The 20,568-nt window shown below is 38.8% G+C and overlaps 1 protein-coding gene across 7 annotated transcripts in view; it reads left to right on the plus strand.

The window, feature by feature from the left end:
- The first annotated feature begins 1,825 nt into the window (after positions 1-1,825).
- The window catches only part of THOC2 (THO complex subunit 2), a 47,795-nt gene continuing 29,052 nt past the window's right edge, over positions 1,826-20,568 (plus strand). For all 7 annotated transcript variants that reach the window (XR_014616429.1, XR_014616430.1, XR_014616431.1 and 4 more), the window contains exons 1-12: positions 1,826-1,995; positions 7,837-7,892; positions 9,100-9,191; positions 10,314-10,365; positions 12,435-12,505; positions 13,175-13,296; positions 14,043-14,176; positions 14,613-14,779; positions 15,475-15,567; positions 17,851-18,006; positions 19,859-20,031; positions 20,177-20,372. Coding sequence is in view for 4 of the 7 variants with exons in the window: in XM_084212838.1 (XP_084068964.1) it covers positions 1,934-1,995; positions 7,837-7,892; positions 9,100-9,191; positions 10,314-10,365; positions 12,435-12,505; positions 13,175-13,296; positions 14,043-14,176; positions 14,613-14,779; positions 15,475-15,567; positions 17,851-18,006; positions 19,859-20,031; positions 20,177-20,372 (1,374 nt within the window). In the remaining 3 variants the exon portion in view is untranslated. The remainder of the gene's footprint in view (positions 1,996-7,836; positions 7,893-9,099; positions 9,192-10,313; positions 10,366-12,434; positions 12,506-13,174; positions 13,297-14,042; positions 14,177-14,612; positions 14,780-15,474; positions 15,568-17,850; positions 18,007-19,858; positions 20,032-20,176; positions 20,373-20,568) is intronic.

Below are 20,568 nucleotides of genomic sequence, written 5' to 3' on the forward strand. Positions count from 1 at the left end.
CTGTCCCAGTCCATTACTAATATACTTCAAGAAAGAAGTGCTTTAGATTCCTTAAGTAAACTTGGCATTTAACCTGTTGGTCCTGCAATGACTTGATGGCTTTATTCTACTGCATTTCTCCATGGCTGCCTCTTCCTCTTGATCATGAAGGCAAAATCTAACATTTTTACATTCAGACCTTACATAGCTATTCCTACATACATCCTTGCACCTAATATACTTTCCTAAATTCTTGTTTTCTGTTTATGTGTCTGCTAGGCTTATCTTCTAAATAGACTTATTGCATTTGCTTATAACACCCTCTCATGTTATTCCTCAGGCCTGCAATTCTGTGCATACCATATCTGAGTGATATGGTATGCCTGGAATGTGGTCTGTATCTAATTTAAAATGTAAGTATGAGAAGTAGAGAATCTGCCTCCCTTACTACTTGTGCTAGCGCAGAGTTTAGGGCTGTAAGAGACCCCCTTGGAGTAGGTGTCGTTCACAGGGCCCAAGAACAGCAGCACTCTGCACAATGCACAGCTTGCAGGAACTGGCTGAGGATGATTAATTGAAACAACGCTATTCCGTCTCTCAGGCAGAGTTCTGCAGATTTGCTGAAATGCCAGACTTTCTGATCAGAGCTATTTTGCCAGTGGAAAGCTCTTACACCAAGGGCTGGCAAGCTGATGCCCTTCAGGGCGGAGAACAGAGCCCAAGGCAGCGAGCACAGCAGTGCTGCCACCGACACAGGCACAGGGGCACTGAGGCCTCACCTCTGGATTTTATTTCAATTTCCCCGGTTTCTGAAGTTTCGTTGTATTTCTGAAACAATTTACACTATTGTAGAGGAGGAAACATATACGAGACTGAGAACGTAGGTGACTTCAGAGGAAAGAAAAATGCCTGAAAAGACTAAAAACACGTGCTGCCCGACGAAATGGAGTATTTTAACCCTAATATCCTAATTAGCAACTGAAGGGAACACAGAACTTGCGGAAATTTAATGGAGAGGAGGGACATGCAATAAAATAGTCACACGCGTGAGGGGTGACACGCGGAATACGGCACGAATAGACCTGTTTGTCCTAAGTGCTTGTATCGGAACGACCATTTAGAGGTGTCACAGTAAGTTTAACACAAATCTTTTTTAACCTCTTATTTAGTCAAACGATATACCGTTCTCGCCACTTCTCCGAGCAGACACCTCGCCCCTCCGCCCTACTCAGGGCTGGCGGCGCGCAACGCACACGCGCACGCGCACAACTCCGCTCCGCGCCCCGCCACCGCAACGCACATGCGCACAAGCGCCCCGCCACCGCAACGCACATGCGCACCAGCGCCCCGCCACCGCAACGCACATGCGCACCAGCGCCCCGCTGTCCTAACGCGCACGCCCCACGCCTCTGGCGCGCGCACCGCTGTCCCAACGCGGGCGCGCATCACAACAGGGCTCTAACGCGCGTGCACGCGCACCACTACACGGCTCTAACGCGAGCGCCCACGCACCGCCACACGGCTCTAAGGCGGGCACGCGCACCACCACACGGCTCTAGCGCGCGCGCACAGGCACCGCCACACAGCTCTAAGGCGCGCGCACGCGCACCGCCACACGGCTCTAGCGCGCACGCCCGCGCACCACCACACAGCACTAAGGCGCGCGCACGCGCACCACCACACAGCTCCAGCGCGCGCGCACACGGCGCCCTACACCCCCGGGACTTCAGTGCGCACGCGCGCGAGGCACCGCGCCCCGCCCCGCCCCGCCCCGCAGTTCTAACGCACACGCGCGGTCGTGGCACCGCCCCGCGGCCTCCGCGCGCAGGCGCAGTCCGCCCCGCCGCCTCCCCGCACGGCGCGGCCGCGTCCCGCGGTTTCTCGCGGCCCGTCCGTCCCCTCTGACCCGGCGCCGCCGCTGCTCCATCCGGGCCCTCGGCGCTGCACAGGGAAGATGGCGGCGCTGCTCCCGGCCGAGTGGATAAAGAACTGGGAGAAAGGCGGCAAGAGCGAGTTGTAAGTGCGGGGCCTCGCCGTGGGGAGGGATGGGCGCTGCGGCCTGCGGGAGGGGGGCGAGGGCGCCCGGGCCTCGCCATCCCGGGGAGGCTGGGAGGCGGCGGAGAGGACGTCGGTCGGGGCTCCGTCCTTGTTGCTGGGCGTAGGGTCGAAGTCGTGGTCTGGATGAGGGCCTGGGCCGCCCTCCCGTCCGGTTCGGCCGGGTGCTGCCGCCCTCCGCCGACGCACGGCCGCCGTAGCTGGGCCCAGCTTTCCGGGCGCCCCGAGCGCCCCCTTCCAGCCTCGGGGCCAGATTTGTCGGGGGTCGGCCTCGTCTTCAGCCGCTCCCATGGTAATACGGACCCTGAAGCGTTCCTGTGTCGCTGGCTCTACAGTACTGACCTTTCTGACAGAGGCCTCTGCCCCCGTTCCCACTTTTTTACCGATTCTGATAAGACTGGCCCCGTATTCTTTGACCCAGGCAAATATGATCAGGTAGTCACGCTTGTTCTATCCCACAAAGTAACCTTTGTGCACGGAGGGGTCCGGTTGCAGCCTCTCAAATTAATCCAGGTGTGCCAGAAGCATTCCATTCTGGGCCTGTGTCTGTTTTAAGCCATTTTAATGTGGTAGGTTCACTAATTGTTGTGTTTCAGGAGTACAGCTCTTCAAGGGATGTTTCACCACTTTGGTCATTTCATGTTTCTCTGTTAGTTTAAACCGGGGTGTTCTCTGCACTAACTGTATGCTTTTACGTGCTCTTATTTTAATTGTTCCATGTGCTTTTGTTTTTTGTTGTAAGTAACAACAAAACTTTAAATTTTGCAGTTTTAAATATGAATGTTGCAGGGATCACTTAGAAAAACACTTCTTGATAATCACTCATTTTATTATTTTCTTTTGATCGTGTTTTCTGGATGGTTGTGCAGATTTTGCAATGAATCTTCCTTGTGCCTGAGGAAAACAGCAGTGGGTTGGAGATTAGAGAATGTAGAGAATCCCTGCACAAAATACTGTTATTTCCAGAGCCACCATTTTGTAGTGAAGGGCCCCCCCTTTATAGCCATGTAATTTTTGGTTTGAATTATGCTGGAACCATTATTGTGTTAGTACACAAGCTGAACACGTTGAGAGGCTGTGTGGAGTTTGCAAGAGAACAGACATTTCCTAGCTGATAACGTAATGGCAACTGCACTGTGTTCATTGGGTTCTTAGCACTCTGAGCTCTGTAAGAGGCAACTTACTTTGCTTTTGACCATGATAAAACCTTCTGGGATTCTTCTCTCCCCTTGGAGCAGTACTTCTTAAACAGGAGAAGTTTAAGAGATTGGGAAGAGAGTGTTCATCTGCCAGGGGACCAATAAAACAAAATGATTAGCTAGATTCCTGTATTTGTGGTACTTGCACTTCATTGGGAAGACTGCTTAAATGATGTTCCAGGCATGACTTACAGAGCAGTTTGCAGAGAGGCCATATGCTTTAAAAGAAATGCAATTGTGTCTGGATAGCAGTTGTCAGGTTTTGCAGTGGTAGCTTTATAAATTCGAGGAATATGCATGAACTTATTTTCTAGAATCTAAGTTGTACACCTGTAGACAATATTTAGAGACCTTATTAGGAAGCCAATTTTACTGGGAGAGTCTTCAGTGCATAACTTCTTGTTTCTTTTTCCAAAACTTCCTATCTCCTGAATAACTAGAGGAAAACAGACCTAGGGTGCTATCATTTCAGAATGAAACACATGAAATGTTTTTAAGCATTAAAGTAAAAAGGGAATAAATGCAATAACGCTACTTATTTTTATTGAATTATTTGTCTCATACCACTATGTCCAAGAATAAAAGTCTTGGTCTTTGTGGCTCAAAGTGAGGACAGCTCATAAGGATGTTAGAAAAGTGGGGAGGGGAAGGATGCTGCAGAATGACAAAACTGACATTACTAGCAAATAGAAGAATTGCAAAAATTTGGAAGGTTTTTGGTAGGCATTTTAAAGGAGATAAAACCCCTTCATAATTACTAGAAACGATTGGTTCTTATGGAAAAAATATTTACTTGCTGGAGCATGAAATGGCTTACATGATCTGGCTAGATCAGTTAAGATAGTATTTTGGCAGTAGTAGTTACCTAAATGAAAACACATTTCTATGTTTTGGGGGAATATGAAGCTATATTGAGAGAAGAAAATGGTTTGTTTTAATTTGGCATTTCAGTTTCTACTGGGATTAGTAATGGATGCTTAAGATAATTGCTCTGAGGTTTTTTTTGTTTTGTTGGGGTTTTTTGTTGTTATTGTTGGGTTTTTGTGGTGTTGTTTTGGGTTTTTTTTTGAATGGTGTGATATTTTTGATTGTGTGATCAACTTGTCATGATTTAACAGTACTATCCAGAAATCTGAAGGTAAGGATTTTGTATGTCTTAAGAGTATCATAATGTTAATTAGTAATGCAGTGGTGACCATTTGCTTCTAAGACATTGTTCAAAAACATTGGTCAAAACTGTACAAGCTTTGAATTTAATTAATCAAGCTACTAATTTGTAGTAGCATCTAATAAAAATACATAAATGTGTAGTTTCAAGTATGTACGTGCCAAAACTACATTGGTCCGGATGTGGTCATCTTATGTGTCACGTTTTTGTTCAGATCCTTCTCTATCCAAGTACACTACTAAATTATGTTCATTTATTTGCTACTGACAGATACTGGTGTGCAAATGAAGTTGGAGTCTGAGGGTGGCCATTTATGCTGCTCAGTCTGGACTCCTTGTACACCTACTTGTGTGTGCTGTATTTGTAGGAAAAGTGTTGTGTTTTCCACAACAAGATGCTGGTCTATGACTACAGCCCTAAGATGCTGGTCTGTGACTGCATGGACATTTCTAACACACATAGTAACTGGTACCTTACCTTGTTCTGTGAGAGATTGAACACATCAAGGAGCCCTTAGTGTGGATGGAGGACTTTAATGAAGTACCTGCCTGGCAGCTCATGCAATGTAAGCCTCAAGATAAACTGAAGAAGCTTAACATTCTGTGAACGTGAAATTTAGAGACTCAATCTTTCAGGCACTTTCAGCTTGTTTGTTACCTTAACCCAACACTGTAACATTGCTCATGCAAATGAGGGGCTGAGAATCGTAGAGAGAGTTTGGTGTGGTTGTGCCATCCTGACTACAAAATGCAGTTGATTGTACTTTATCTCAACTAAAGAACTACCTGCATCAGTTGAGTTATGCATATATTTAAATGCTAGCAGGCACATGCACTTTGTGATAATTACTGCTTTAATCCCTGTGTGGGAGTGGAATGGAGGTTATAGGATGTGGTGTATGAGTTGGGAGGTCTCAGTTCTGCTGCTGCCTCTGCCATGCAGGCTTGTTCACGCTGCTTCAGAATTTGTGTTCTCAGAAAATCTATCCCATCATAGTCAGAAATAAATTTAATTTTGAAACTGTGGTTTTCAAAAGTGATTGTGTGTTATTTTAAAAATATTTTCAACAGTTTTACTTTCAGATGAAGAGATGTAGGTTTTAGTAGAGCAGGGAAATTCTTCATCCTAAGCTTGCAGCAATGAGCTACCAGGTCAGAGTAATAAGTCAAATGAACACTTACCAGATTGTGTCTGGTGGAGGTGCAGCTGTTTGATTTTAATTTCATGCACTTGGCTGAGACTAGATGAACTAATTTCTCAGCTTGTTGTTACTGGAAAGGAGGGTTTCTGCCTTGTCTTCAGTCACCAGGGTGCCTCTGTGGCCTCCTGGTAAGTGCTTCAACTTGCAGAAGTGGCTGAACGCTTGGGTTTTGACCAGTTTTCTGCCAGGTTTGTCAGTTGCACTGATGTAACTGATGGGAGGGCTAAAACTGCTGCCGAGAAGGGAGGAAGTGTTCTTAATGTGTCCCATTTCTGCAGTAACAAACCATTAAATCAGTGCAGCTGTACTGCCTGGCAGCACCTACAGGAAAGGTGGTCTTGCTTTGAGAGAATGCCTCTAGAAAAGAATAGAATCATAAAAAGAAATACTTCTGCCTTTCTTTTTTTTTACTCCAGTTTAATAATTCGGGGGCTCTAATTGCAAATATTAAGCATGTTGTTATGCAGATCATCTTAGAGTTTTTTACTATATTGATCAAACAGATTTGTGTCTTAAAGCAATGTGGTGTTGTTAATACTATTTTGATACTGCTGGAAAGGGAATAGGAAGGGCTTGAAGCTCTGATTTTGCCTTAAGATATACTTAAAAGACCTCTTCAGTCCAAGCAGACAGGGTTGTTGCTCTTGTAACCTGGTTGAGCATACCATCTTAGGACATAGGGGCCAAAGTGTCTATCTCAGAAATTTTTTTTTGGCATCTGATGTTTCACTTTACTGTTATTTGTATAGAGAATTTAGAAATGAGTGTTTATAGGGTACATTCTTTATGAAGAAGTAATTAAAATTTAAGAAAATTGATTTTTATTGAATTAATACACTCTTTGGGATCAGCTGGGGGAAAAAGTCTATTCTTTAAAAAAATGTTTACTAATTTTAGTGAAAAACAAAATACTTATTGCCCTGGTTTGCTGTCTCTATTCTGGTTATTTCCAAATGTATTGCATTCTCTTCAATAGTGTTTAAGGCATCTTAGCCATACCTATGCTTTTTGCTGAGGTTCTGTGTTTCTGCTGATTGTTATGTGTGAAACTCCCTAGTTTCCAGTTGTCTGAAGGGTGTGTATACCTTATATTTGCTAATTATAATCCTTTGATTGCTGGAACAGCTGTTCAGTCTTGCTAGAGAAGTGGTAATCTATATAGGATGCAAATAGAATGAGTAATGGATTGCTACAGAACTATTTTTTACTGTTATTTTTCATGGTAAGCCTCTGTAACAATTGCACATAACTGCCTTATTTGAGACAGCTTAAAATGGCTCCCACAGCAAACTGTAGTCTTGCCATCTTATGTAGGACTGAGACATAGTTCTGATACCCTCCTCAGTTTCTGCATGTGAAAGATACTTTGAAAAATATGTGAACTTTTGGTTGAAAATGTGCAAATGTGACAAAAATTCTTAACATATTCCCTGGTGTCTGTTATGATAAAGATAAATCAGAATCTTTCTTAAATACTGTCACCTTTAAATAGGAAACTGCTTTTGAAACCTCTTGCTGGGGTGACAGTAGTGGTAGAGAAGAGGGAAGATCCTTACATCTTGGAAACATGTCCATTTCTAAGCTGTCAGTGTAGTGAAGAAGCCTGCTCTCTAAGCATTTCTTTTCTAACACAGAGAACTATTAATTTATCTCATGTAACAGTCTGCACAGTACTTGGAGTGCTTTTTGCATATGGCTGTTTGGTTGAGGGAGCCCTGGGAGCAGCCAGTCACAATGCAACATGACAGGTTTTTGCTTCTTAGAGTGGATTTTTTTAGGGACTAGAATAAAGAAGAATTCTGTCTTACTCTTGGTAAAACATTGCATGAGGAGATCATGTACGTATTTTAATGTTAAAAGTTTTATACAAGCAGGAGTTTGAAAACTAACGTAGTTATAGTAATACTATGAGAAGCATTTCCTCATTGGATAATGACAGTAGGTTATTGCTAGGACTTCCATGCTTCCACCTTGCCTCATGTTCTTACTTTTCTCAAGGAAATACAATGTTAGGAAGAATATTTATATGTGTATGAGATCTGTTGGGAATCATATGTTTCTTTGCTGTAAGCTCTCTGATTTAGGGTTTACTTTGGAGAAATTCAAATGTCATCATCCATTTAAACTGCCCAAATCTAAATCTGTTTTAGCCAGAGCATCAAGGAAAAAAGAACCCCGAAACATTTGTATCCTAATAGCTAATGATTGTTTTTAAAACATTTGTTTTATTTTAGTGTGCAGCTGTGTCGTGCTCTCAGTGAAAACAAAAATCATGATGTGGGTTTCAGAGGTAAGTTGTGTGGTTTGTTTGTTGGTTTTAGTTAAATAGAAAAGAAACCTGGAAACAGTTGATTATGGTACCTTGGCATGTTTGTGCTTGGAATGTTCATGTATGGTGACCATTAGTGGGTGCTAAAGGTGAATACTACAAATACAAACATCATCCACCATAAGGATTGCTTTCAGACATCCAGGGTGGGTTTTTTTTTTTTGGTAGTGGGTCATGGCAGCATTGCCCAGGGTTTGATCTGTGCTGTAGAAAATGGAATTCTGTTTTGCAAACTCAACATAAAACTAGATTTTATTGTAAAAGTTAAATATATGAACCCTAAGGTGTACAAGTGGGGAATTAACCTATCTGTGTTAAAAATAAATTGTTTTAATTCACCCACAGTGGTCTGTAGTCACCACATTACCGGCTGTATGATTTAAGGCATTAAGATCGGTGTAACTTGTTATTGAATATAGTTTTTTGAGCAAACCATGTGGTGAAAGTGCATGCTGAAAACATGGGGTTTTGTTATTATTCATGTAGTAAAAACACAACAATTTTGTGTATTTTTTAAGAACCTTACAGGTTTCTTACAGCTGATTTTACAACCAGCATGTTTACATTGCGAGGTTTTGCTCAACAGGAATACCTCTGTTTAATGCTTCAGCTTATTGCAAGCATTTTTAAGGTTGCATTTTTGAGTTATAGGAGACTTTCCTTAGGAAACTGAAGAAATAATCCTTATCAAACATTTTTTTTTCAATTAAATTTTACTTTGTCCTAGAGAAATTCTTTTTGAGAGCGTATCTGTGATGAGACATGACTAGGAAAGTACTGTAATGTTTTCTTTGTGTGTATAATATGATAATATTATAATATGTGTGTTTAATATGATATTGATGTGAATTAAAAGGCCTTTGTTAGGCACATGTCAAGACTCAGGTTACAGTATGCAGGATGGTAATTTTTCTTCCCGTTTTACTGTTATTCCATGGACTCTCCAGAGAATGTGGATCATCGCTCACTTTATGCTTGTGTGAAATCTTAGATTTTGATGATCAATTTTAATCTATTAGCAATAACAAAGTAATCCCCTTTATTGGTAAGGGAAGCATATCTCCTTTACTTGTCTGTTGTCTGATGTCTGCAGCATTACTGTAAACATTGCTCTAACAGACAAAGGATTAGCTAATATGTTCCTTTGTCATCTCTTGTCTTTCAACAGATATTCAGCAGGCTTTGTATGAGCTTGCTTACCATGTTGTCAGAGGAAACTTAAAGCATGATCAAGCTTCTAATGTTCTTGGTGATGTCATAGTAAGTATATATTTGTAGCAATTGCATACTTGCTAAAGTCTTTCTCATAAAAGCCCAGATGACATCCAAGCAGGAAAATATTCAAGAGATTTTTCTTGGATACGTCTAAAAGTCATTCTTACCATTCTTCATTTGTGTACACTTGATATATATGTAGACTGGCAGGGTTTCATTTTTTCCCTCTACTTTTCATGGCGAGGAATAGATGTTTCAGCATAAATTAAAAGTTAAGTCACTTTTAAAGGGCACATGAAGACTGAAGTTGTTAATAAATAAGTTGTTAATAAATGGTAGAAACAAATGTCACTTGCTCATGCGGCTCATCTGTGATGCCACCTTCTGGTTTTTATAACAGTGTGACAATGGCCCATTTTATTGTTGGGATGTCCAAGTTCTGTGATGGCCCTTGAAATAATGCATTAGACTTACTTTTTGTTTGAAAAAGATTTTTTTTTAAATGCTTTGAATAAGTGGAGAGAATTAGAGAGTAATTTCCTCTAAATTCCAAGCTTACAAAATATCAGTTTCTTAAGATAGTGATCTAGGAAAAATACATTAAAAATCTTTTATGAATGATTTTTTAATTTTGCTAAGTTGCTGTTTTGATGTGTATGGAACATTAGGAAAAATGTGTTGCAATAATCTAGTGTAACCTTTTTGGGTTTTTTGAACTTCAGCATTGGTTTTGAAGGAAGACACCAAGGGCACCTTGCTGTTGGGGTGGCATGAAAAATGTTGGATCTTTGGTTGCTGTAGGAAATCATAATCTGTTTGGTGCCTGAGAAACTGCAGGTCACTTTCTGGGCTCCTGCTCCTCACACAGGGATAAGAGCCTTGGGCCAAGGAGGTGGAGGGACTAACGAGGGAGTTTTGTCCCTAGTCACAAAGTACACTTAAATTACATTTCAAGGTTATGGGGTTTCAATAATTAGTGCAGCACTTATATTAGATGTTAGTCAGTAATTAAACATCTGCATTATTAATATGAATTATTAATAATATAAATAATATGCATTACTAATTTATGTGAACTTTATGATGAAGCATTTTATATAATGCAAACATTTTCTAAGCTTGCATATTGGAATTTCTATGTTCATTAAATGGGATCTTGTTTCTTAGGAATTCCGAGAAGACATGCCTTCTATCCTAGCTGATGTATTCTGCATATTAGGTAGGTTGGGTTCCCTTCATTTCAGCATTGCAACAGATTTGGAGAAATTAATGTTTTGTGTATCTGCTTGTTTTGACTTCTTCAGGAAATTTCATTAAATCTGTAAAGCATGATTTCTCTTTACAAAGCATGTGTTGATTCTTCCTCAGTGTATCTGTACTTCACTTGTTAATGTCTTCTCATTCTGCTTTGTTCTGTTATAGTTTCCAGAAGTTTGCCTATTAAAGGCAGTGGAAGTTGATCTGCCAAGAATAGTTAAAGGAGCTAGCTTGTAAGAATGTTGGATGTTAGCTAATGGCATCAGTGACTTAGTGATGTTATCATTCTTAAATATTTTTAATAAAAGTTGACTTGCTGGTAGGTAGATCCTTTCTCCTCAGAATGTGTTCTGTAAATATTTTTGTCTGTACAGTCAGTGTTAGTGAAATGGAGCTAATTGTCCAGAAATCTAAGAGCAAATGGCATTTTGCCACTATCTGCCAGCTGAGCAGGCTTTAAAGGTGTGCATGTCTTATTCTGGTGATAACTTCTGGATTTTTATGTTGTAATATTGATCCGAAGCTGTTGCTGTCATGTCTTCCAACTTTAACTGCTTGCAGTTTCTATCTTGCTCCATTTCTGTGTTTTTCAAAAAATTTCTGAAAATTCTTTTGCTGGTCTGCTCATCACAGATCCTGTGTGTTGTGTATATTGAAGGAGTGAGGCATCTTCTGTGCTCTGCTTGCCTGTGAAAAGAGGCACCTCATTAAGTTTGCATGTGCAGCCTTGGTTTTGTACATCTGAATGATAAATTTTGTCTTTTATTAATACTGTTTCGTTCTGTGTACTTCTATCATCATTTTGTAATAACTAGTTTTCATAATGCAGTATTAAATTGATGTCCTTTTCTTTTTTAATCTGGATTAGAAGATTTGAATTTGCTGCTTCTTGAACTACTTGAATAACTGAAACTAGTGTATCTGTCTGCCTTTTTCTATTTATTTTACTTTTCCCTCTTTCTTTTAAATTAGTGTGTAGCCAAATGCCATGCAATCACTGGTAGCAGAGAATAGTGTGGATAAGGAGCTGGGTTTCAAACTTTGGGACAAAGTACACTTGACAATTTTTTGCTTGTTTCTTCTAACCCCTTTTTTACTCTAATCAGTATTTGCTATTATCAGCATTTTTTCCCCAACTGTGTTTCAATATGTGAGAAGTTTGATTTGTTCACTCATCTGCATACACTGGAAAAAACTTTTAGTGGAGCTTGTTCTTTGGCTGAGTGTCTTGGCTGCTAATGTCCGGGCTGATCTGGCTGGTCTGTTGTCTCCACTTCTACCCTGCTACAATTACTGGTTTTCAGTCTCTTTAGGGTCTTCTTTCTGACATATTTGTTGCTGATGTTTTCTCTGTAGGTATGTGTGGTGGGGTTTTTGTTGGTTTGTTTATTGTAAGGCCTGTCTTGCATTCTGTTATGGAGTTTTCTACTCCTCTTGCAGCGCCTTACTTCTTGTAATGATGTGCTTTTTTAAAACTGCTTTAGAAGGTTTGCTTCCCTGGCCAGTGTTCCATGGCCTGTCTTCCCAAAGGACTGAATTGCTTTCAGTAGTTGACATTCCAGAAGACATAAATGGTAATAGAGAACCATAGCTGGTAAGAGACTGCAGACAGACAGTGAATGGTAGTTCTCTGAAGCCACAGGGAAAAAGATGAGAACATTACCTTGAGGCCAGGATCATGCGGTTCTCTTCACTGGTTCATATTTCTGGTTTTGTTCTTACTATTGCTCTTTAATGCTTGCCATAAACATTATTGCAACAAAGAGAATGGCAAGAAAAATTATTGCAGCATTCCTCTGGTTTCTGTTTTACCTTTTCATGAGACTTGTGGATGTGTGAGAATTGTCATCAAAATATTTCATGAACCCCATGGGGGACGAGTGGGTGGGAAGTGGCAAGAAACTGCCGTGCTATCAATAAGTTCCTTTGCCTTGTGTTATCATTAGTATTTATCAGAATAGTTACTGAAAGAAGAAAATCAAAATTTCACAAGTAAAAATAGCCCTTTTTTCCCCCCATCTTCTTTTGTAGATATTGAAACAAGTTGTTTAGAAGAAAAAAATAAGAGAGATCATTTTACACAACTGGTATTGGCCTGTTTGGTAAGTTACAGTGGGCAAAATTGCATGTCAAAATTTGACAAGGAAAATGAGTGTTGAAGCTTGATTTTATTTTTCTCCAGAAAAGACTGTAAGAATGTTTTCCAAATGCCCAAATAATTTAAAAATTCATCTCCAAAGTCTTGTGATAGCAGAATATAGTATAGCTCCCCTCTTGAGCTCTTTAAAGACTTTTGAGAGAACCTAAATTTTTCCACCTGCAAGTTTACCAGAAATTTTGCTTCTGAAGTATGCCTTGAGTTGCACTTCTTTATGTAACCTCCTGTGTTTAGAAGTAGCATTCCTAAATGCATGGAATAAGCTTGATTTGTAGGAAAGTTCAGCATATGAAAATAAGACTTTTTAAACAATAAAGAGTACTCTTTGTAAATATGCAGTTCTTGGTAGTAATCTTCCTGCATGCTATGAGATGTAACCAGCAATTAGACTCTAGGGCTTGTTTCTTCAGGGTGCTTTTGTATATAAAATCTACCGCTGTAAAATTCCAGTTTCAGTTAATAGCGTGTCAGCTTTGTCTGCTTCTGTGTTTGAAGCAAAATGCAAACTCTTTTTCTGTTGTAGTCAGAATGCACATGTAGCATAAATAATAATTGTGTGGTTTCTAGGTCTTTGTAATTGAAAAATTTGGTGTGTGTTTTTGGTGTTTTTTAGTATCTTGTATCTGACACTGTCCTAAAGGAGCGTTTAGATCCAGAGACGCTGGAGTCATTGGGACTCATCAAGCAGTCTCAACAGTTCAATCAAAAATCTGTTAAAATAAAGACAAAACTATTGTAAGTGTTGGGGCAGGGGTTGTTTGGGGAGTGGGTGGGGAGGGGCAATGATGATTAGTCTGGTAACAATGTTTTCTACCAAGCTCTCAGTTTTCTTTAATGTTGCACTTAAACTTGCCATTGACAAAAGAATTTTGTTTGCCTTTAGTTTTGCCCTCTTGAGAAGTATAAAATCTTTCTCATGTTATGTGTGGCTTTTGCTACAGGGATTCCATATAGACAGATTAATATTTATTTGTGATATGTGAATTTACAAAGTAAAACTAAATTAATTATTGCTCTTGCATCAGTTAAGAATAGGTTTTGTTTTCATAACTAGGCTAACATAATTATTTTAGTTTGGGCAACACAGGTTATGTTTTTTTGGTATATGTTTGGTTTCTGTCTCTGCATCCAATGTTTCAGTGTCAAAGAACATCACATGAAACAAGAATAGATTTTTAAGCATGGACTGCCACAGAGCAGTTCTCCAGAGTAGTGTGTAGAGCAAGCTTTCCTGTTAAGTGTAAGTCTAATCTTTTTAATTGTCTGCATTTGAAATAAGAGCTGGATTTGTTAGGAGAGTGCGTGCTACCTTACAGGTATTCATATACTGCATTTAATAGTTTTTGCAACAGCTCAAGTTAATAACAAGTTCTTAAAAATGTGTTCAAAATTAGCATTTTGTATAACAAATTGCTAAGAGCATAAGTAAGCTTCACTGGATGCATGTTACACAACAGTATTTAATTTCTCTTTATTTGCAGTTATAAGCAACAGAAGTTTAATTTGCTAAGAGAAGAGAATGAAGGTTATGCAAAGCTTATTGCAGAATTGGGTCAAGACTTATCTGGAAATATCACTAGTGATTTAATCCTTGAAAATATCAAATCTTTAATAGGTAAGGAACTTATTGAAAGAATATGAGCATTGGTTTTCCTGTATGATCTTACGACTACAGAAAGTAGATAATCTTGCATAGAATTATGGTATCTTGAAGTTCCCATTTCTGTGGAAAAATTTATTTTGGGAATGTTGTGTAGGTATACTTAAATACTGAATTTATGGTGTAGTCTTAGATATGCATGTTGTAATTTTAACATCTTTTGAAGATATTCTTGTCAGGCGGATTGGAGCATAACAAAGTAACGCTTTTTGCTATTGAATGTATCAGTAATGATCGGTGCTGTATTTATAGATGATTCAGGTTATTTTTCTGCTGATAAATCAGGTTCAGGTTTAACTGCAAAGAATTAATTTTAAAAGTTAATGCATTTGTGTTTTAGAAACAGCATGAGGATGAAAATAAGCTTTTCTGCTCTGTCCTTCTCCACTAGGATGTTTCAATCTTGATCCTAATAGAGTTTTGGATATCATCCTAGAAGTCTATGAGTGCAGGCCTGAGTATGATGATTTCTTTGTACCTCTGATAGAGTCTTACATGTACATGTGTGAACCTCAAACTCTATGCCATATCCTTGGGTTCAAATTCAAATTTTATCAGGTAATGTATTTCCATTATTAATTCTTGGGTTTTGTGGTTGGTGGTTGAACTGCAGTCAGTAATAACAGATTTTCTGCAGTTGTTTGGTTTTTTTGTTTTGTCCTTTCTTTGGGGTTTTGTCTGTTTGTTTGATTTAGGATTTTTGAGGGTTTTTTTATTTTTACACATAGAAATTAGCTTTTAAGTTGTAAAATTCTGGTATTAAAAGCAATAATTTCATTATTAGAGTGGGAGTCTCTTACCATATTTTACAGGAGAATGCTTAATGTTCTCTTAAAAGAGCTGAAAACAATCTTGGTATCTTCCACTTGAACTTGTAGAGTTATGTAAGGACTGGCATGAACAAAGGGGCTGTACATTATAAACAGGACTTATCCCCAGGAGTGAGGAGCATGTTTGCATGGTTGATATTTGATAAAATACTCAAGAGGGGTTTTTTAAATGCATCGTTAGGAATTGCATACAGGATTGCACACCATAGGGTGTTAAGGTAAAGATTTTGTTTCTGAAAATACTGAATGTGTATTACAGTAAAGTCTAGTGACTTGGAAGTAATAGCTGTTAAATAACATGGTAACAAGGAGAACTGTGGGTTAATATGTTTCATCTGAACAGAAATTGAGTGGTTCCTGTTTTATAATCTTCTGCTGTAGTCTGATTACTATTTTCTTAAATTTTGATGTTGTCCATTTTAGGATCCAAGTGGTGAGACCCCTTCTTCCTTATACAGAGTTGCTGCTGTCCTTTTGCAACATAATCTCATAGATTTGGAAGATCTTTATGTTCATGTAAGTGACAGTACTACTCTGCTAGATGCCAAAGCTAAGGATATTTTAAAAAAAGAAAATCAGATACTTTATCCTATTTCTAAATTTTCAAGTTCATGATATTCTGTGTAATACCTGTAGGTGTACAATATTTAGTGATTCTTAAAATTTTCAGTGCTTTCTTTATGCAACATATTCAGATAAGCACACATTGAAGTATAAATGCTGATAAACTGTATTTGAATTATCTGTGTAGCATTCTCAAGATTGTCTACCTTCTGGCAGAGTAGGAAGTTGGAGGTAAATGCCTAAGTAACCTTCCTTAAGAATTAGACTCATCAAGTTCTGCTTTGCAAGATCAGTTTTTGAGAAAAGTGCTAGGACAGTCAGCTCCAAACATTGTTCTAGTTTTATAGCAGGGTTATTTTTTTTTTAAATTGCAGGTTCCTGAATAGACCTCTCATTCTCTACAAGAATTCTGACATTTGTTAGGTTGAACAAAGGAAATGAACTTAAGTGTTCGGATATAATCAGAGACTTATTCTTTTATAAACCAACATTCCAGTTTGATGAATCATTAACAGAATGTTGTAGTTATCAAACTAATTTTACATTTTACAAGAATTTTTAATTTCACAGTATCCATGGATAGTCTTAAGAAATTTAAGATTCAGCTCTTCCACTGAAATCAAGGAAAGAGTTGTAGTTACATCTGTGGGAGGTTTGGAATGTAGTCCTGCCATTAATTTGTCTGGCATTTTGTAGTCTTAGTCACAATCTCATCAATATTGAGTTGCCAATAACTGTCCCTGGCTTCATAGGAGTATTTTGGCTGAAAATGTGTTGGGTGGAGCAAGAGTAGGAGTGTATGTCTCAGATAGTTGGTGTGGAGTGAGGAATGTGTGATGATAAAGCTTGTTTTTAAGAGAATGTTTGTAAGCTTACAAAACATGCTCAGACTTGGGGTTACAGTTGTCTGTGCAATCTCAGCTCAGACTTGTGCAGGTATGGGCATGTTTTATTCCAGTCTCAGGCTCGAGGGGCCCTGCAGTCATTTGCACTGTTCACTTCACCTGCAAGATGGTGATTCTCAGTCTCATTCCAGGATCTCTCTGCATGTTTGACATGGTGTATTTTTTTTATCTCTTTTCAGTTCAGGCTTAATTTAACTGGCTGTGAAAGTTTCTATCAAATAATTAGCATGTAGGTGTTGAGTCTGGAGGGATGTTCATTGTGTGGCTCCCATAGGAGAGCACTGCCAGGATTATAACTCTCATTTAGAATGTTCTTCCCACTTCTGCCCTCTCTGCCCTTCCAAGCCTGTAAAAACTGTTCTCAATTAGGGTGTGTATATCCACAGCCATATAGAATGTATGGCATCCTAAAGATACAATTTACCCATTGAAATTCCACACTAGCTGCTTCTTGGTGAAGCTTATTTCTGTGAGATGGAGGAATTCTTTCCTCTTTCTGTGATCACTTTGGGCAAAGAAAAACCAATAAAAATCTTCTTGTTTTAAAACCATTAAAAGAAAAGATGAGTGCATCAATGAGGTCATGACTCTGCAGTAAGTTGATTACTTACTTGCAGGGGAAGTGTCATCTTGGTTTCAGGAGCTAAATTGAAATTTGGCTTTGTCAGACAAAAGTTTTTCTTTTGTCTCACAACTTGACCTTTTAATCTCTGAGTGTAGGTTTATAGTCCTCACCCTGATTATTCTTAAGTACAAGACTGTGCTGAAGTTTTTTACATACTAGGTACTTTATTTAAGATGGTTTTTAAAGAACATATATAACATGTGTTTAGTCCACATTGCCCATAAATAAAAAACTAGGTAAGCTTTAAATGTTATTTCTTTAAAATAAATGTGTAATGAAAGTGTGTGGCTGAATAGGTTACCTGGTTTTCCTTGGTGATTAAATTTTTCTTCCCTTTAGATGAGCAATATTTTGAATATTCAGTTGGATTAAAGGCACTGAGTTGTGTTAATGTTATCATGCATTATGTGTGTAATTGTCACCATAAAGCTATAGCTAGATGGTAAATTGGAAGGCAAAGGGGACTCAGACGAGTGGTTGTGAAGAAGTAGAGTGGTATTCCTTTTCATGAGCCCTTGGTTTTCAGAATGGTCTGCTATTAGTGTAACTCCTTGTTTGCAATGATGGCAGCAAGGAATAGAAACTGGTACCCTGAAACGCTATCAGAAAAGTAACAAGAAAGGCCAAAGATCTTCTCTGATCTCAGGTGATCCACAGTAGCAGTTGGTCACTTCAATTTTGAGATATAATATTCTGTTTTTTCAGCTTCTACCAGGGGATAATGCCATCATTGAGGAACACAAGCGAGAGATAGTGGAAGCTAAACAAATTGTCAGAAAACTTACCATGGTCGTCTTATCATCTGAAAAGACTGAGGAAAAGGAGAAAGAAAAGGAGAAAGAGGAGGAGAAAACTGAAAAGGTGTGACTGAGTAGCTTTCTTTTCAGTAACATTATTTGAATTGAACAAAACAATTGTTATAAAAACATACATTTATTTGAAAAACAGTTACATGCTTCTTGGATGGCTTGTATTAGTCTTCCAACCACACTTGTATTATATTGAATGTACAAAAGTGCATGGTTTGGTGTTTGTTCTGGATCTCTGTACATAAAATATTCTTGGGTCAGTGGTTAATTGATTTCTTCCTTCCCTTTTAGTTGTATTGGCTCCACTAAGTATGCCCCAGCATGTATACACTTCATAGCCTTTAACAGCTGCACTTCTAGGATTCATGATAGTATAATCCTAGTTGATTTCATAAAAATAAAGACATTAGTTCTCTCAATCATGAATTGGGACATAAAGAATTGCCAGACTTAGGAATGTTGGTGTAATTATCCGGCATTGTAGAAAGAGCTTATAACTCTTTTTTTTACTTGTAGCTGCTCACTGTGCTTTCTTTTAAGCCTGTATCTCCATATGTGTAAATTTATTCTGTTCATTTAAGTTCCTACTAAGTCAAATTTATGTTGCCTTAGGTCTAATTTGATTTAGTGTGTTGAAGCCTTATTTTAGAAACAAAGTTTTTTGATCTCTTAGAGGCCATTCTGTTGTCACGTTCATTTGAGTGCTTAAGTACTTCTTAAACACCTTATTTAAAACAAAAAAAGAAAAATGCTTGATATATGCATTTTTTAGTTGTATGCTGGAGTGGGGGGAGGGATCCATCAGTCTTGGGGGTTTCTGTTCTTGAATTTCTGTATCCTGCTGTATTCCTTATCAATCTGGTGTGTTTACCTATTCCTACTTCTTCTACACTACCTTGATTCTGTTAATCTCTGACCTTCCTTTCTCCTTTCATTTTTCTTTCCTGGCTTGAAAAATCTAATTCCATTGTCTTCCCTCAGGCACCTGATACAGTCACTGCCCTCTGACTCTCAACTGCAGCCACAGCTGCTGCCTATTTCTTTCATTCACTTTAAATTTCTGATCTCCTTCCTTTTGCTTACACTGCATTGCTTTGGCCCACCTTCTCTGCTGTCAGAGGGGGCTGCCCAGAATTTTCTGAAGTGTGCTTGTCACCCTCTTCTGACGGAAAAATAAACTCTTGATGGGACATGGGGAGTGTATGCATTGCAAGTAATGTCAGAGGAATTAAGAGCCTTCATGACTAAGCTTTAGAATTAAGAACTAGGGAATTTTAAGCTTTAGCAGAAACTGCAGCATTTTTCTGAAGGATTAACATGACAAAGTCTGTGCCTGTGTGATGGGAAAATTAAGAGCTGCTGTACTTAACAGAAACCAATTTTTGTGACTGCACACACTGTTATGCAATGCGTGCTGTTTCTTAAAGAACTTGTTTCTGTGTTAAAAGTAGTTTTGTATGTGCTTAGCTGTGCACTTCATAGCAGTTAGAGGAGTAACTACATGTGAAAGGTCTGCTTTTGCAAGAGAAGTTTGTGATTTTAAACCCAGAAAAACACACAGCATAAAGGATTCTCAAGTGCTTGCATTGTTCTTAAAATGTCCTGTAAGGAAATAAGCTGCAATAGATTGTTACACTTTGAAAAAACACATGATCAGACATACATCAGACAACTATCTAAATTTCTGGTTTATTTTTAACTGTTTCTTTGGTCCAGATGTTAAATTCTACATGGATTTGTTTATAACTTCTTTTGAGGCTTTCTTACTGTCTAAATGTCTAGCTAAGTTTTATTTTGCATGTGTTTTTATTACACAGTTGATATACAAGGCTTTTTTCTCTAGCTGTGGATTGCAGCTACTTAAGGAGACTTTATGAACACACTTTTTCTTTATTATCTTGCAGCCTCCTGATAATCAAAAACTTGGCTTATTGGAAGCCTTATTAAAAATTGGTGATTGGCACCATGCACAAAGTATTATGGATCAGATGCCTCCATTTTACTCTACTTCGCACAAGCCGATTGCTGTCGCGCTTTGCCAGCTCGTCCACGTGACCATTGAGCCTCTGTACCGCAGGTAAAGGGACAGCCACAATTCTGCTGCTACCCAGGGGATAAACAGTTTCTTTACAGCATGAAATTCACTGATAAGCCTAATTATAAATACTCTTTAAAGTTTTCACTTCTGTTTCATGTGGAATGCTGCACATTCTATTTTTCAGAGTTGGTGTACCTAAAGGAGCTAAAGGGTCACCAATTTCCTCTTTGCCAAACAAGAGAGCACCAAAACAAGCAGAGAGCTTTGAGGAACTGAGAAAGGAAGTGTTCAACATGCTTTGTTACCTTGGTCCTCATCTGTCCCATGATCCCATTTTATTTGCAAAAGTAGTGCGCCTTGGAAAAGCATTTATGAAAGAGGTTGGTATGACACAACAGCTAGTCAAAACGTGAAAAATACAAATTACTCTGATGTCAAAAAATGCTTGCCTTGCTAATTGTGTGATATTCAAATGCTGAAACAGAAGATCTTGACTAAGGACAAACTTGGAGAATCTTAATTTTTCATCAATTTTATGTTCTATAAACATCTTTATGAACAACTTCAGGCACTTCA

Source organism: Fringilla coelebs (genome assembly GCF_963513975.1).
Source record: "Fringilla coelebs genome assembly, chromosome: 11".
Taxonomy (NCBI): Eukaryota; Metazoa; Chordata; class Aves; order Passeriformes; family Fringillidae; genus Fringilla; species Fringilla coelebs.